This window comes from Paroedura picta, chromosome 4, assembly GCF_049243985.1.
Source record: "Paroedura picta isolate Pp20150507F chromosome 4, Ppicta_v3.0, whole genome shotgun sequence".
NCBI classification, from domain to species: domain Eukaryota; kingdom Metazoa; phylum Chordata; class Lepidosauria; order Squamata; family Gekkonidae; genus Paroedura; species Paroedura picta.
Genome location: NC_135372.1, coordinates 113,646,972 through 113,665,442, shown reverse-complemented (window position 1 = coordinate 113,665,442; position 18,471 = coordinate 113,646,972). Strand labels below are relative to the sequence as shown.

Sequence of the window (18,471 nt, the reverse complement as noted above, 5' to 3'; positions counted from 1 at the left end):
AAGCAAAATTCTGAATTTACAAAAAATCCCAGATCCCAATACTTGTATTGCATCTGGAGCCAGGTTTTTTCCAGAAATCATGATTTTGAGGAGTCCAACAGACCCGAGAAGGAAAAAGAAGTGGGGGTGGGAGGTAGCAACCAAGCCACAAAATACAACTCATAGAAGCAGACTTCTTCCCCATAAGCTGTTTATTGGGCTTTCTACTGCATTCCTTTTAAACAGGAGATGTTTAAAGGGATTGAGGAGACAACCCAACCCACCCTGTGGGGAGCAGTCTCCCCAGGGTCTCAGCTTATCTTCAGGCTGCCTTCTCCTGCAGCCTTGTTTAAATGAGACTGCAGGCTTTCTATTGCATGCCTTTAAAATGGTAAGTGCTTAAAGGAACTGCAGAAGACAACCCAACAAACAGCTGACCTGCAAGGAGCAGTCTCCCCATGGGCTCAGCTGACTTCCAGGCTGGCCCCTTTTGCAGCCCCATTTAAACAAGCCTGCAGGAGAAGCCAGTCCAAACCTGATCCGATGGGGAGTGCTCTGCTTCCCACTGGTTCAGTTGAGCTTAGGGCTGGCTTCTCCTGTAGCCCCTGTTTAAACAAGGCTGCAAGAAAAGTCAGCCCACAACTGATCCAGCAGGGAGCTTCAAACTTTAAAGGCACGTCAGTAGAAACCCCGACAAGTTCCAACCTCTCCAATATTTTCCAGATCTCCCTTCCAGTTTTCACACACACACACAAAAAAACAGATATCTGAGATACTGAAATACAACCAAAAATATTGATAAGGCATTTTTGACTCAGGAATATCTGAATGCACACCCCTAGCATTAACACTCCAAGCCCATGCCTATGTAAAACAAGAACCCCCACACTGATTGGGAAGTCCCTCCTATAACACTGTAGATAATAATATTTAGGTGTTGTAAAGAGCAATAGGAGCACACGATAATCCAAACCCAATCTGCTAGAAGCCTTTAAGATAGCACGAGTAGCTGTCTATGATTTGCTTCTGACTACAGTAAGGCAGGCCTGTTACTAAAAATGAAGGATTAAGTTCCTTGGGTGTGATATTACAGCAATCTAAAGAGCAACCTTAATTTATACTTTGATATCTTGCAGCCAATTATTTTAGCAAATTACAGTTATGGTCCAATTTAATTAAACAACTTCTCATTGTAAATTAAAATTCAGATCTTCAAGGTTATTAGTATCATACAAATGGGAACCTCCAAAGGCTTGCCCGAGTCATTTCACGTTCCCCTCTCTCACTATTCCCTCTTTTCTGGAAGCCCCCATAATCTCTCCTCTTTTCTTGCTTCCTTCTAGGGTTGCCAAATTCTGGGTAGGGCTGGAGGTCTCCTGGAATCACAACAGGTTTCCCCGCTACAGATATCAGTTTCTCTTAGGGTTGCCCAATTGAGATTAGGAAATCCCTAGATATTTGGGGATGGAGCCCTGGAAGGTCAGGAACCTCAGTAAGGTACAATGACAAAGTCCACCATCCAAAACAGCTATTTTCTCCAGGAGAACTGATCTCTGTCATCTGGAAAGCAGGTTGGCAACCCTAGGAGGAATGGATGCTTTGGAGAGTGGAATCTATGGCATTATACCCCTCTGAAGTACCTCCCCTCCCTCAAACCGCTTACCCCAGCCTTCCCCTCCCAAAATGTCTAGGAATTTCCTAACCTCTTTCCATCTTCTTAACAATCCCCATATTCCCTCCCTGCCTCATTCTCTCCTTTGCAATCTTTCACCAACCTACCTTTTATGTGACTCCCATCTTCAGCTATATTTATTCTGCAGTTACTTCATTTATACCCCACCTTTCTTCACAGTGGGGACCGATGCAGCTTACATTATCATCTTTTCCACCAAGTTAATTTAAGCAGAATTTAAATTAAGCACTATTTCAACCTCATTTGCTTTACGGTTACAAGCCTAGAGTTTGTGGTGAGAATAGAAAGTGTTGAGGCCTCTTGAAATCGCATATCATACACACGGCAAAGAGTAGAGGGGGGAAAGATTAATACAAACCTTGCACTGTTGGAGCTGCTAGTAGAGTGTCATTAATCTGTAGCAGAAACAATAATAAAACCTCCCATGTTTCTCGAGCCATGGTGGTCGACTCGTGAGCCAATTTCTGGACAGCTTTCAAAACTTGCAAACACAATTTAACCTGATTGGAGCCTTGATCCTGCCTGTAGCCAAAGAAACAGCTCTTAAGAACATGCTGTAGAACATCTATAAAATCTTCAATATTATAGGGTTTTTAAAAAATAAAAGCAGGAATCCTCATAAACTATATAATTTTAAAAGGCTTTCTCATTTAAAACAGCATTAAGAGTTACTCAACACTGATAAATTTGCAGATATATAAATCATGCAATAACTGTATAGGCTATACTAACTCATAGGTCCCAGTCCTAAAGCACACAAAGAAACAGTCTTGCTAAAGCTAAGAACATTTGGGCCTGGTAAGTGCTTTGATGCAGCCTACCAAAAATTCCAAGGAAGAAAATTGAGGTATTAATATAAATTATTCATCAACCTTGGAGCAACCAGGCTGAAATAACCTACTAGCTACACATGTTGAGACTTGATACAGTTCCTACACAATGAGGTAGTGTGTGAATGAGCTGAAACCCAAAGATCTTATGCTTTAAAAAGCCCGTTAGTCTTCATGGTGCCCAAAGACCCTTTGAATCCTAACCAAGTATATCAAAATTAGCACAGGAAGTCACTATTATGGACCAATTCATACTTTTGCCTTTTCACATCTTGTATTGGAATACCAGGATTTGGAAAATAAGCAGATAGTGTCATGCTCTCAATTATAAATTGTTCACATACCTTCAAGATAAACAAAATAATGTTTCCCCACAATAAAAACAGAAAAGGCAGTCAGGAACAAGTATTAACAGCACAACAATGGGATTGCAGTAAGGGTACACAAAAGACTACTCAAGTGTAACAGACAAGTTGACCACTTCCTGACTTCCAGGAAAGGATCTAGTTTCACAATCATTATAGTCCATGTCTGCTAGAGTTTCCAACAATTCAGAGTAAATTTGTTTCACTACCGTGGGCTAAACAAGGTGTCATTGATGATACCTTGTTCTAAAGGCAGCACAGATCCATTTTTAAACACCCAATTACATCATGGCTTCTACCATCCCATACAACCAGGTCTATATAATCATTTTACCAAAAGAGAAATCATGTCAGAACTAGACTGGTAAAGCTTTAACATAGAATTCAGCAATATATAAACTATAAAAGAGAGGTGTGCCATCAACTTGCAACCAAATCATGGTGACCCAATAAAAAGTCCACCTCGTGGATTTCACAAGGCTAAAGATGAGCAGAAGTAATTGGTTTCCTCTGCATAGTAGCCCCAGTCTTCCTTGGTGGCCTCCCATCCAGTTACCAACCCTGTTCCTGAGCTTGGATAACAATATGGGCTATTAGGGCTGTTACATATATACTGTACTACATATCAACTATATATTATTAATTACTACCTCATAATGAATTTTTTATTCCAACTTTAACATTTCCCTGTATAGAAAACATTCTTTGTGGTTTTGTTCTCTTGCAGCTATCAGTATCTTACTAAGTTTGAGTCCTGTGGCACTAAATCTAAGCTTTTGTGTGCATGCACTTTTTCAGATACCAGATCTGAAGAAATATGCATAAACATGAAAGCACATACCCAGAATAAAAATTTGTTAACCTTAAAGGTGCCACTGGACGCAAACTTGTTCTACTGCTTCAGACCAACACAGCTACCCACCTGAATCCAGTTTCTTATATATGAACATAGAATCATAGAATAATAGAGTTGGGCCTCCTGGGTCATCTAGTCCAACCCCCTGCACTATGCAGGACAATCACAACCCTATCACTCACCCACTGTAGCCTGCCACCCCCTTGAGCCTTCACAGAATCAGCCTATTCATCAGATGGCTATCTAGCCTGTTCCACTGAGAAACCACTCTGTCAGGAACTTCTTCCAGATGTTGAGATGGAATTTCTTTTGAATTAATTTCATCTCATTGGCAAGAGAAACAACTCTGCTCCATCCTCTATATGGCTGCCTTTTAAATACTTGAAGATGGTGTTCATATCCCCTCTCAGTCATCTCCTCTCCAGGCTAAACAACCAAGCTCCCCCAACCTTTCGTCATACGTCTTGGCCTCCACATCCCTCACCATCTTTATTGTCCCCCTCTCTTCAACTGTGATGCCCAAAACTGAACATAGTACTCCAAGTGAACCCGAACCAGAACAGAGCAAAGTATCTTTGACTTTAAATTTTCTTCCAAAATAGAAAGATATGAGACTCTTGAGACTCTTCTACATACTATGTTAATTATTTAACTGATGGATCCATTAAACCAGTGGTCCCCAACCACCAGGCCGCGGCACCGGGCCGCGGCTCCCTCTCCCCGCTCCCCCCCCCTGCAGTAAGAAGCTTCCCAGGCCAGAAGCAAATTAGCTTGCGGCCCGGCAAGCTTCTTTTTTTGGGGGGGGGGATTAGGGCCGCGCTTGCGCAGTGTGTGCAGCCGCACGATCGCCCTCCCCGCAGCCTTAAAAAGGTTGCGGACCACTGCATTAAACTGTAATATGACTAAATCTGTGTTATAGCTACCAATCTATCTGAAACACTTGGTTGAGAACAATGCTGAATACATTAAATCAAAATTATTTTCTATTTGTTGCTACTCACCTTGGTACAAAGAGATTTTGCAGATGTTTGAGAATAATCTGTACATAAAGATTTGGCTCCTTCATGATGGGTGCAGGAATGGAATCCTTCGGTAAAACTAGAGCCATAATCCAGTCTGTATAAACATCAACACAGTACTTTACTGTGTCACCATCTAAAGGCAGCGTGAGGCCATAACAAACTACCTCCATGGTCCATTTTACCTAGGGAAAAACGTTAAATGTAACGTTACCACACTTTGGGTTTTTTTTAAAAACGTATCCCTGTCTCCTGGCAGCAACAACCCACCAGCCATATAGAGAAGAAGTGTAAGCATCTGCAATGACAAGTGTATGGATGATCACAGCAGGAACATGGTGTGTAGCCTTTACACCATGATAAGTGTAACATATTTCTCCATTTAGGTATTTGCTTACAGTTATATGCCCACCTCAGAAAGATTACAAAGCCTGGCGCACACATAAATGAACAGCCATGCCCTCATCTTACAATGCACAGGGGGAGGGGATATTTATGCCCTGGACTACTGATCTATTGGGCATTAAAAAATATAACCAGTGTGAAAATTGCACAAACATGGTTCCTACTGCAAGCATTCATAATCACTCCTTCCGGGGAAGTAAAATAAGAATTCTGTTTCTTTGTTGTGCCTTAAGCAGCAAAATTACTCAAGCTTTATACTAGCAAGTTTTTTACATATCAGTTCAATGCCTATCAGCTTGGAATTAAGTTTCAGAGTCTTTTGTTCTTATTTGTTGTTAGGTGCAAAGTCGTGTCCGACCCATCGCAACCCCATGGACAATGATCCTCCAGGCCTTCATGTCCTCTACCATTCCCCGGAGTCCATTTAAGTTTGCACCTACTGCTTCAGTGACTCCATCCAGCCACCTCATTCTCTGTCGTCCCCTTCTTCTTTTGCCCTCGATCGCTCCCAGCATTAGGATCTTCTCCCGGGAGTCCTTCCTTCTCATGAGGTGGTCAAAGTATCTGAGTTTCATCTTCAGGATCTGGCCTTCTAAGGAGCAGTCAGGACTGATCTCCTCTAGGACAGTTTGTTCACCTTGCAGTCCAAGGGACTCGCAAGTGTCTTCTCCAGCACCAGAGTTCAAAAGACTCAATTCTTTGACGCTCGGCCTTCCTTATGGTCCAACCTTCGCAGCCATACATTGCAACTGGAAATACCATAGCCTTGACTAAACGTACTTTTGTTAGCAGGGTGATGTCTTTGCTTTTTAGGATGCTGTCTAGATTTGCCATAGCTTTCCTCCCCAGGAGCAAACGTCTTTTAATTAATAATAGTTCTTATAGTACACATTTAAATTCCCTAAATCAAAAGAAATACACCTCAACTTCTTGTAACAATCCAATGCCAATTTAAGTTCCTTGGAAACATGAACTTGTCTCTCTCTCTCTCTCTCTTTTTCTTTCTTTTTTTGGTTTTGTTTATGAATCTCTGTAGAGAATCTCTGTTGAGAGATGGTGATACTCTACTGAGGGAAAAGACAACAAACCAGACATGCCTAACATGTCATTATTTGCAGGTCTGAGCTGAGCCACACTCTTCCTATTCTTCATAGATTAGAAAAGGTGTTATAGTTATGTTACAGGACACTGCTTTGGATATAGTATCCAAATAAATATAGCAAATAAAATTAAAACAATGATCACTAGTTCAGCCAGGTACAACCACACATACAAATTATGAATTTAACTTGGAAATGCTCTTGTTAACAATTGATTTCATTGCTGTAGAACTGAAGTCACTTGGGACACCTGAGCCATCTTGATTCATCAAAGGTCAGATTTTATAAGCTAACTAAGTAAATCATGTAAGGGATAAGAGTTAACATAACCTGCTTTTAAACAGTTTGCTTTGACGGTTTTATTGTTTTTATTTTGTACTGAATTATATTGGTTGTGTTCTTGTTATGACTTAGTCATTTGTGGGATTAGGAAATAAAAAAGAAGGTCATAAATCAAATGCCTAAACTGCCATGCATTCTGATGGCACAGCAAATTATTTCCTGAAGTTCCATTCAGGATAAACACCACACTGGAGAACAAGAATCTCAGCAGGCCTGGCTAAATATATGCTCATTTATTTCCTGCTTTCTCTCAAAACTGTGATTTCAAAGTTGGATATTATACTTTCTCAAATGTGCATGTTTTGTGTTATATATATTTGGCTTTTTTATTGTACATCATTTGTATCATACTTTTATCCTCACTAGGGACCCAAAATAGCTTACAATACTCCCTCCTTCTCTATTTTATTCTCACAACAAGCTTAAGATCACTCCAGCAAGCTTCCATGACAAAATGGGGATTTGATGCTGCCTAGATCCTAGCCACACTCATACTGCTATAATCATGCTGGTTTCCATACTGTTTGGATTTAATATTTGTTTCCTATTGCTGGGAGGACATTTCTGCTGCTGGAAGCATTTTAGCAATTCTCTCCTCCCACTCAAGACCCCCACATTGTAAACAATGCTGTTCCTGAAAAATCCCCTAAAGGCTGAGGGCAGCATTCTGGAGAGTGCAAAGTCAGGGGCTGCAAAGCAAAGGGGAATCTCATTTAACTTCAACACACCATCCCGGACAGATCTAGAGGTATTGTCAGCAATGCCTGGAGCCTCTGTAGGACTATACTAGAAATTCCTAATTCCTGCTCCAACCAGTCTAACAAGGCATGAGAGATCATATCAAAGGCTGCTGGCAGAGTATACCATACTGATAACACAGAAACACAATATTTTCCTATTAGGCCATATATCTAGTCAAATTAGCTGAATAAGACCTTTAGCTGCTAATATGAACTAGAGTGACTGGAAAAGTTTATAGCCCAGTTTTCAGAAACATAAAAAATGTTATATCCTTTGGCTATATAAAAATGTAAACTTCTTCTACAGAATAGCACCAGCAAATGCTTCAGAGCATGAATAGTTTGCAGTACAGCACACTGGCTCAGAACCAGGTTCCTATGCACCTAATGGTCTTATTCCTAGTGGAACTAGGATTGCAACACCTTTTAAAACTTACTGCAAGCAGCTGATTGACAACTGCATCCACACCAAAATGCAACTAATAGTTCTGCAGTTGACACTCACTTCTTTGTCTGTTTTCAGTACACTCTCAGCTGGTAGTTGAGCATTCAAAGCTTGGCCAAGGGGACGGACAACAACATTTGCCACTTCTCTCCCCACATTGTCAGGATAGCTATGAAGTACACTAGTGTGACCCTTATCATTTTGAATTACAAGATGCAGGGACCTCCACTCTGAGTACATAGTGCCTTTATGCTCCAGAGAAGTCTGTGCCTGGAAAAAAGAGAACAAGAAAAAATAAAAGTGTTAAAATTATACACTAAATGAGATAAATATTGTAGTTCCACAAAAATATAATCAAGTGTAACTCAAGCTCTAAATATGAGCCGTATTTAAAAAGCTGACTGCTTAGATATTTTTGCCCACAGACCTGCCTAGCATTTTTGATGGCCAAATAATTTGGAAGGTGTTTGGTCTCCACATGCCATCTTGTTAGTGTAAGGCCCCATGGGTAGGAGAAAGTGCTTTATTAAGTCCTATGCAGTGCAGAGTAAATGATCTCATTAAGGCAAGTCACCTGATTTGTCAGATCACTTGGATAGCAACATACCTTGTCAGCCAATTTGTATTATATACTATATATTAATTGGTCAACTAGAATCATGCCAATGATCTATCTATAATAAATGAAAGATATTTGATTCTAGTTTTACCCTTTGTCTAGATTATATCTAACTTTGAGACACTTTGATTTTGAGTGGGCTACAATAGCCTGACTTTGAATTTGAATCTCTATTGGATTCAGTTTTGCCAGGTCATTGTGCTGCGTTTGCTGGCAGGAGCTCGTGGGAATTGTAGTCCATGAACATCTGGAGGACCACAGGTTGACTACCCCTGCTCTACTCTACTGCTGTATATATTTAGTGATCTTAGCTATACCATAGAACAGTGGTCCCCAACCTTTTTATCACTGGGGACCAGTCAATGCTTGACGATTTTACTGAGGCCAGGGGGGGGTAGTCTTTTGCTGAGGGACGTTGCAGCCACTGCCTGAGCCCCTGCTCCACTTGCTTTCCCGCCGGTGCCCCTAACTTCCCACCGCCCGCTGGGGGGCACTGCCAGCAGCAGCTGCGCAGTGCCATGCCAAGGGGGAGCCCCAGCTGTAGCGGCCGCTGGAGAGCACCAAAGGTAAGCTGGCAGCAGAGTGGCAGGGCAGCCCCTGAGGTAGCAGCCCAGGTGGAGGACGAGGAGGAGCTGCGGCCCAGTACTGATTGATCTACGGACCGATACCGGTCCCCGGACCAGGGGTTGGGGACCACTGCCATAGAACACAGGCTCCAATACTTAAAAGCAACAGATTTTAAGCAACTGATGCTTAACTGAAATTAATCTCTGCCACATTACTAATCAACGACATTAATACAACTTTAATGAACAAGTCAGCATATGCAGTAAAACTGATTTTATGTTTATGTGACAACCACTTCAGAGTTCAGATTGCTTTAAACCTTTTTTAAAAAGAGGCTACAGAATTCTCCCTGCATAGTAGCAAATACAAGGAATGCTGAGCTCTGGAATACCACAACGCAAAGAATGCGCTTGGATGAAACAAAAATCCTAACCAATTCCCTGTGTCTATTATTTGCATTTCCAATTATGCACTGTAACAGACACAACTCAGCTTCAAGTGTTAAGTATCTACAAAGCTGAATACACACAGGTTGTAGTGGTACATTTTAAGTCATGACCGCATCCTACTTATGGCAGTATGACAGAACTGTGAAGTAATGAACTCCAGGCCTTGAAATAGTGGACACAATGAAAGAATTGTCTCTCCTAGACCTACAGTCTATTTAAAATGCCTAAGACTAGTGTTAAAGTTATTGCTGAGAGCCAGCTTGGCGCAGTGGTAAAGAGAGGCAGTCTCTAATGTGGAGAACCAGGTTTGATTCTCCACTCTGCCACATGCAGCCAGCTGGGCGATATTGGGCCAGTCACAATTCTCTCAGAGCTCTCTCAGCTCCACCTACCTCACAAGGTGTTTGTTGTGGGGACAGGAAGGCAACAGCAAGACACACTGAAACTCCTTCAGGTAGTTAAAAGTGAGGTACCAAAAAATTCCCACTCTTCTCTCTTCTCTTTTTCAAAAAAGAGATACTCAAAAATATTAAAAGTATATACAAAATTAAAGCCAAAACACAGCCTCTTGAAACGGATTGATTTACAGTCTGCCTTTCTTACTGAGACTCAAGGCAGATTATACAATATAAGTCATCATCATCAATGCAATCAATAAAATGGGACTTCTAATAACTGATGCAGTAGTACTTAGATTACAGCAACCTTAAATAAAGTATAGAGTATTCAATTTATATTAAACATAGCGGAAAATGGCATTACGTAAGTATAAAAACAAAGCCATCAGAGAAGGATAACATATACTGCAAACAGATAAAAAATACATTGTTTTATAAAAGTGCCTTCATGAACCATTTTGTTATCTGTAATGTAGCATGCAATGGCATAATATGCTGAACAGGCTCCAGCCAGCTCAGACACAAAACATTCATGTCACAGTATTTTGTACACACAGATCTTACTGTTTTCCACTCTGAAGAAATGTTTAGCCTACTCAACACTGCTAATTATCTAAGTGTCTTTCATAGATCAGAGACTACCAGAATTAGTACATATCCTACAAAACCACAAGAAAAAAGCAATAAAACAAGTTTTCCACAACTCTTTCCCACTGTATCAACATTCGGCCATTCCTTCGCCCTAAGCCTCATACCAGAGAAGAGAATGAAGAACCAATAAAAAGACTCCTTTCAAACCAGTGTGCCACCATATGAAAAAAACATTTATTTATTTATTTATTTGTTTGTTGTATTTATATACCGCCCCGCCCCCCAGCTTTTAAATACCTTTAAAAGGCTGGTACCTATACAAGAATATTCAAGTGGTAGCTTAAAACAGAGCTTTGTAATAGCATAGCCCCCAAACACAAGCTTCATTCTTTACTTTTGCCATAACCAGAAACCACTGAAAATAAAACACTTTCAGAAGGATATCCTCTACACCCTCACACTTCCTAAGGAGTCAACATTTATTTCCTTTAGAAAAAAAAGGCATGCAGATACTGAACGCAACCTTGGAAGCTGTACTAGGAACCAGTGTTGTGGGGCAGAAAATGCTCCAGTGCTATTTTTTCTGCAGAAAAATTTATCCTAGTATGGGTAAATATTGTCAGTTTATCTACAGCTGTCAGGGCTGTTGTGCTATAATCAACTTAAAGGTAAAGGTAAAGGTATCCCCTGTGCAAGCACCGAGTCATGTCTGACCCTTGGGGTGACGCCCTCCAGCGTTTTCTTGGCAGACTCAATACGGGGTGGTTTGCCAGTGCCTTCCTCAGTCATTACTGTTTACCCCCCAGCAAGCTGGGTACTCATTTTACCGACCTCGGAAGGATGGAAGGCTGAGTCAACCTTGAGCCAGCTGCTGGGATTGAACTCCCAGCCTCATGGGCAAAGCTTTCAGACGGCTGCCTTACCACTCTGCGCCACAAGAGGCTCTATAATCAACTTAGATGGGCTAAATGTCAGTATGAAGCACTGACAAACTCCAGTATTCACTTCAGTTGCCCATGGAGGAACTGAAAAATAGGGCACAACAGCCCCTCACAGTATTCAGTGCAGATGGCTCCCAGATCTGAACCCAATTTGTCCAAGGTGTAATTGCCTTCTTTTGCCAACATTTAAATTTTGTTAATATTTAACAGAAATGGAGAGTTTAAATGGCTCAGAACCATTTAAACCCCTGCTTTTTGCTACATGCCACTTTTGCAGGGAGGAGAAGGGGGTTTATATTTTAAATGGCTAACAAACAAAATTTAAATGATGTTTGCAAGTCGGAGCAGCAGAAAGAGTGAACTTAGAAGGCATTTAAACGGCTGTTTCTTTAAATGCCTTCTTCAAACTCGGGTTTCATCCCAAAGGCATTTAACGGGACTGAGAGCTCTTTAAATGCACTTACACTGCAACAATTCAGTAGCTCCAAAAATCCTATTTTTTCCTGGAATTTTCAGGTTTGGCCACTTAGGACACCTGAAAAACTGAGGCTCTCCAGACGTCCATGGACTACAATTACCATGAGTCCCTGCCAGCTCATGTTGGCAGAAGCTCAGGGTAACTGTAGTCCATGGACATCTGGAAAGCCACAGGTTGGCTATCCCTGCTCTATATCTACCCTGTGAAAGTACAGTGAGAGAGTAATAAACATTTTACTTGATCCAGGAAATGTCATATCATCATTGTCAAAGGGAGCCACAGCAACCACAATGACTACATTTCCCGGGGAGGGGGGGGGCTGGTTAGCATTCAAATAAGAGATCTATAGCCCAACTGATAGTGAGCTATTGGAGTCACCTTCTTCAAGTCCAAAGCTTGTTCACCTTCAGTTCACAGACTGCAGCCCTCCAGCTTTCCGGGAATTGTACAAAGCCACTGACCTGTCAGGTGCAAAGGGAGGACAGAGAACAATCCTAAAGATGTAAACAGTGTATAGCAGTTTGTAATTAATTTTCTCCAGTTCTGGGTACCATCAACATTATGCCTATGAAGATTAAAGCACTTATATGGCTTTTTTCCTACTAAAATATGTAAGTGTTTCTAAGACAAAGCTATTCCACCATCCCTATGATTGAGGCTTAAAACACCATCAAAGTATGCTGGCCTCCCTGTCAAAGCCCCTTTGGGTTAGTAGGATTTCCTACCTCCTCTCTCTTTCCTTTCTAATGTATTTAACAGATTAAGCAAAAAGTGATTTAATTGTTTTGGATTTTTTTCTGACTTTTAGGTATATTTATTCCCATCTCCAGTTTGGAAGTTTCCAGAATTTTTACATTTGTAGTCCTGCCTGAAGAGCCTCTTGTGGCGCAGAGTGGTAAGGCAGCCGTCTGAAAGCTTTGCCCATGAGGCTGGGAGTTCGATCCCAGCAGCCGGCTCAAGGTTGACTCAGCCTTCCATCCTTCCGAGGTCGGTTAAAATGAGTACACAGCTTGCTGGGGGGTAAACGGTAATGACTGGGGAAGGCACTGGCAAACCACCCCGTATTGAGTCTGCCATGAAAACGCTAGAGGGCGTCACCCCAAGGGTCAGACATGACCCGGTGCTTGCACAGGGGATACCTTTACCTTTACCTTTAGTCCTGCCTGAAGAACAGTTTGGCCCTATCAGTTCAGGAGGTAAAGGAAGCCTGGGTAGCAAGTTCCAAATCCATAGCTGCTCAAGAGGATAAGGCATTGGAACAGTAATGCAGAGATGCAATGGTGTGCAGCAGAGGGCCTTCATATACCTGGCAAACCAGTTTGCTATCACCGTACCTAGCTACTCTGGCTCTTGCACTAGACTCAAGGACAAGATCTCCTTTTCAGAGCTGCCGGCACCTAGTTGCAACAGGCTGCCTCAGAGGAGACTGACCTCTAAAGTAAGCAATTCTTCCTTCCTGAATTTATTTAGAATATTTACATGAAAATCTTCCAGACATGTGCTCATGCCAACTCACAACTACAAACAATACAGACTTGTAACTAATTCTGAACTTGGTTTCAGGGAAATGGGGGGGGGGAGTCCACACAGTGGGATCAAATACAGAAGCAGGAGATGTTTCTACAACCCCCATGTTTACAGAAAAGCCTCAAACATTTTAAAAATGAATTCCATCTCCCCAGGTTTGTGCACACAAGAACTTTGAAACACAAAATGCTGACTAATGTCTTGCATGATCGCAGCTCATCTTAGCAGTCCCATATCGCCAGACACTGATAAAACAGGGGGATGGGGGTGAGAAGGCAGTGATGACAGGCAGGTCAGGGAGGAAGAGAAGGCTGCAGGAGGATGGGGGGGGAAGCAACAGGAGGGTGGGGCAGTAAAAAAGACAAAAGAATGTGGGTGCCAACAGGGAGTCAGATGAGAGTTCCCTTCCATTTCAATTTCTCATGAGATTCTTATTAAACCTTAAGTACAACCACCATAAAGAGCCTCTTGTGGCACAGAGTGGTAAGGCAGCAGACATGCAGTCTGAAAGCTCTGCCCATGAGGCTGGGAGTTCGATCCCAGCAGCCGGTCCAAGGTTGACTCAGCCTTCCATCCTTCTGAGGTCGGTAAAATGAATACCCAGCTTGCTGGGGGGTAAACGGTCATGACTGGGGAAGGCACTGGCAAACCACCCCGTATTGAGTCTGCCATGAAAACACTAGAGGGCGTCACCCCAGGGGTCAGACATGACCCGGTGCTTGCACAGGGGATACCTTTACCTTTACAACCACCATAAAAGTATCAGTATTAAAAGAAGCCATAAAGACAGGCTAGGGACATAAAAAAACAATAAACAGCCTAAAGTTATCACAAATTACTTAGGCCAAAGCGAAACAGAGGTTCGAATTTCACTGGAACTCCTATTTAAAGTACCCATACATGCAAGCAGACAATTTGTTTCTCCCACTAGTCCCATATATGCAAGAAAGACTTCTCCCTAGAGATCTATTAACATCTACAAAACTTGGGCAACTAGAAAGCTGACAGTGCCCACCCATACTAAGTGGTTGAATTAGTCTTTGGATATGTATCTTAAAAACCTGTGTTCCCACCATCTTCCATTTGTTCCATGTATATATACCTATAAAATGAACACATATATGGGCTATGAACTCATGTAGGTTTATGCCATAATAAATGTGTTCTTTAAGGTGTCACGTGACTGCTTGGTGTCTTAATGCAGAAAGAAAATACATGGCAACTTAAAGAGTCAAGAAAATTTAATTACTTCCATAGATGATTCCAACCAGGCTAATGGAAGATCAGGAACTCCTATGTACTGTAGCTACTTATTAAACTTTATTAACTCCACAGACTTTATTTGTATGTCACTTTCTACTCCTAGATACTTAAAATTAAGACAATGTACAACATAAAAAGGAGCCATTAAAAACAAGCTATTGGATAGTTTGAAATCATCACATATCCATGTCGAAATCTGCTTCTCTAGAGGTGTGAAAGAATACATTTCTGTCCAGATGCATTTCTTGACTTCTTCTTTTGTCACATCTCACACAAAATAAGCATACCAGCATGGCTTGTCTCTAGTGAAGATCCGCCAACCAAGTATGGAAAGTTTACAATGTATTAATTACTATAAATATGAATCAGTATTTCCAGAACTGATCACATCCCTTCCTTAAACAGAGTACAAAAAGATTAAAGAGTTTCTTGAAGAGCTTTCACACCGACTTAACCAACACAAAGCCACAGCCCTGAATGAGAGTTTTTAAAAATTGTTTTAACCCTCATTTACAAATGAGAAAAGATTCCTGTATATGTAGGATTAATCTCATGGATACAGCAAGCAGCAAATATGCTAAACTTCCACAGCTAAGTGGCTCAGAAACACAACATACAAGTACGAATAAATACAAAACACAGCAAAAGGAGAAAAACGGGAATTTTATAAGCAAATGCCTTCTGAAGTAAATAGGTGACATACTCCTTCCTCATTGACTTCTGGAGAAGTACCACCATGCGTCCTCAGAAAGGATGATCTATAGCAGTGGTCCCCAACCTTTTTATCACCGGGGACTGGTCAACGTTTGACAATTTTACTGAGTTTTTTGCTGAGGTACGTTGCTGCGGCCACCTGAGCCCCTTCTCCACTTGCTGTCCCGCCAGCGCCCCTGACTTCCTGCCACCGCTGGGGGGAGCTTCCAGCAGCAGCTGCTCAGTGCCACACCGAGGAGGAGCCCCAGCCATGGCGGCCACTGGAGAGCACCAAAGATGAGCCAGCGGCAGAGTGGCAGGGCAGCCCCCAAGGCAGCAGCCAGGAAGGAGGATGAGGAGGAGCTGTGGCCCGGTACTGACAGATCCATGGACTGGTACCAGTCCCCGGACCGGGGGTTAGGGACCACTGATCTATAGCACTGAGGTCAAGTACAAAAGGGAAAGTAACATTTTACATAGCTATCCCCCTGAAGAATTTTGACACACAACACTTGGGGTTTCATAACTATTGATTCCTTCCCTACAGGCACCTTAAAAAAATTCTTACTGGAACACTAGGCAAGATATCCTGCTATTTGAAAAGAATGGTAGGATTCACATTACTAAAAACTCCTGAGGTCATCAAGGCTTCTAATGCTGTTAAAATTTCCAAATCGGGGTGTGTGGGTGTATCCAGACTGGAAAAAAGGATTGAAGAAGGATTCTTCATCCAGCAATATTTAGGCTTCTCTGATATCATATATATATGTTCAATAAAGCTACTCTTTTAAAAAGGAAAACTAAAATGGAGTTTGCCACCCCACCCCTACCCAAAGTTGTTTCTTTCTACCCAGAAGTGACCAGATCCCTGCTTCTTTCAATATCAACAAGATTCTATTCTCTGATAGCACCTCTGGCATACACACTGCACAACAAACTTCCTCCCAATGAACTCAGACAGTTCAACCCTCATCTATTCTTCCTCCCTTACACCAGGCTCTTCACAGGTAGATGATGCCAGGAACTTTTTAGAACTATGGGTAAAAAAAAAAATTGCTAGACACTAATACTCTGCTCGTTAGCAATCATGACATCTACTCCTGACAATCTGCAAGACCTTACTTTTGAAGTGGCCAAGATTTCACGTTAGGCCGCTGGTGGCAGGGAAGGGCAGTAAATACACACAAGCTACAGATGCCCTTAAGATACTGAGTTTGTGGAAATAACTTCCTTTCCTGGGTGACACTTCTTATAGTATTTATATATCACTTTCAGGCATTTGAAGAACTACACTTACACTATCTTGTCATCATGCCTCTTACAACAATCCTGTGAAGATCAACATATCTATCCAATGCTGGTAAGGAGGAGGGACTCTCAGAGATCAATGCATGCATGCACAGAAAAGACATCTAGGGAACTTCCCAATTCACATCATGCAGCTGAAACCTGTGCACATGTATTGCCCTATATAAGTATGCAGAGGTCTGCATCCTCAGAAATGTGGCGTACACTTTGCATTGGCCTGATTAAAAGTGTGAGTGCCAGTATTCCTATGTGCAAACATGGGTAACACTTTAGCACCCAATTAAACACGAGTCCTGTGATACCTTAAGTCAAACAAAATTTATTCCAGCATAAAGCCAGGGGACCCGAGAGCACCTAGTTAAGTTGAAGAAGTGAACTCTTACAGTAGCTCTCCGGCCCGCCTCTGCCCTCCAGGTTGTCACGGCTACTAACAACTTGCTCAGCGGCCCCTGTAACTCAGGTTACGGGAGGAACGTTCGGGGGCGGGGAGGAGACATGGCCTAGTGGTTCCTCTCAAGCGGGACTCGGTGACCGGCCGGCTCTTCTTCTTCCTCAGGGAAGACTTCCTGCCACCGGCAGCCACCCCGCTGGACGGAAGCGTCTCCCTCGGGCCTGGCACCTCCAATGCCCCAAACTCAAGAGGAAGCGGAGGGCAGGAAAGGTGCGACCGCGAAGCCCCGCCAAGGGCCACTCCCCCCGCCCTCGCGCGAAAGGGAGCCGCTCTCCGGAGTCGAGGCCTCCGGACCTGGAAGGCGGAGGAACCAGAACGGAACGCAGAGGCGGGCGGCGGAGGGGACCGGCGGGCCCGCCTGAAGAAAGCGCGCCGTGGGCCACGATGGGGAGCGGGGTGGCGGAAGAGGCTCGTAGCACTCACCTGCACCGAGGGGAGCAGCTAACATGTCTGGGCTGAAGGCATCCGCTGCGCCCTCAAGCTCCCGGCTCCATGGTGCCCGCAGTGGGTGAGGGGAGGCTAATCGGACGCTCCACTCAAATCTCTCCGGACACTTCCGGCCGCGCCAGAAAATTCACGCTCCGGAGCACTATTTCCATAACACGCATTGCGCACGCGCCTTGACGCCCTCCCTGCCGTGCGAAATAAGTTCTCCCTTTCGCCGTCGTTTTCAACCGGAAGTACGCATGCGTGTGGTATTTCCCGTAAAAGGAGTGGGAGGAGAAATGAGAATGTAGGGCTTGTGATATGCGCATGCGCTTTTCGTTCCTCCGAGCCTTAAAAAAAAAAAAAAAAAAACACGAACACAGAACCTTTTAAAGGAGACTGGAGGGAAACTTTCTGTGAGTTTTTCATTACCAAGAAAGTCAGATTGACTTGTCTACCCTGTCAATAGCTAAACTTAATGAGTGGGATGAACAACAGCACTTTCAGCACCATCTTGCTGCATCTCCAGGATTCTGATTTGAAGATGTTGTAACCAGCCTGACCTCAATATACGTGTGTGTAGGAAGATATTTCGCTATACATGCTTATCCTTGCCTTATGTTTAAGGTTGAACCACTTAAAAAATATTTTCAGTGAAGCCTGTTGCTTTTATTGTTGTGTCCTACTATGTGTATGACGGTCAGTCAAACTATCAGTAGGGGATTTGCATGAGGGTCCTAGGTCTGGGGACAGGGAAATCAAATCATTCCTTGCAAGGACATGTTTTACCTGTGTATACTCTAATTTTGTATTACAGAAAACACATTTTCAGAAGGAAAGACTACAAGGGTGTGTTATTGAGTAGTGACAACAGCACTGTGGAATGTTTTCCCTGGCTGGGTGCCAGGAGAAGATAACACACAATGTTAACAAATCAATAGTAAATACTATATTTTCAGGAACAGTACACATAGGGTATTATTACC

General features: G+C 42.7%; 1 protein-coding gene across 7 annotated transcripts in view; it reads right to left on the bottom strand.

Annotated features, from left to right (window-relative positions):
• Nucleotides 1-17,707, bottom strand: part of RALGAPB (Ral GTPase activating protein non-catalytic subunit beta) — a 73,273-nt gene extending 55,566 nt beyond the window's left edge. For 3 of the 7 annotated variants that reach the window (XM_077335225.1, XM_077335229.1, XM_077335230.1), the window contains exons 1-4: nucleotides 17,483-17,706; nucleotides 7,835-8,044; nucleotides 4,725-4,927; nucleotides 2,031-2,194 (exon numbers count right to left, since the gene is read on the bottom strand). In XM_077335225.1, coding sequence (XP_077191340.1) covers nucleotides 2,031-2,194; nucleotides 4,725-4,927; nucleotides 7,835-8,014 — 547 coding nt within the window. In that variant the 5' untranslated portion in view covers nucleotides 8,015-8,044; nucleotides 17,483-17,706. Of the gene's footprint in view, nucleotides 1-2,030; nucleotides 2,195-4,724; nucleotides 4,928-7,834; nucleotides 8,045-12,195; nucleotides 12,279-17,482 lie in introns of all 7 variants that reach the window. The other 4 variants (XM_077335231.1, XM_077335232.1, XM_077335226.1 and 1 more) reach the window with 3 other exon arrangements.
• Nucleotides 17,708-18,471: the final 764 nt, after the last annotated feature.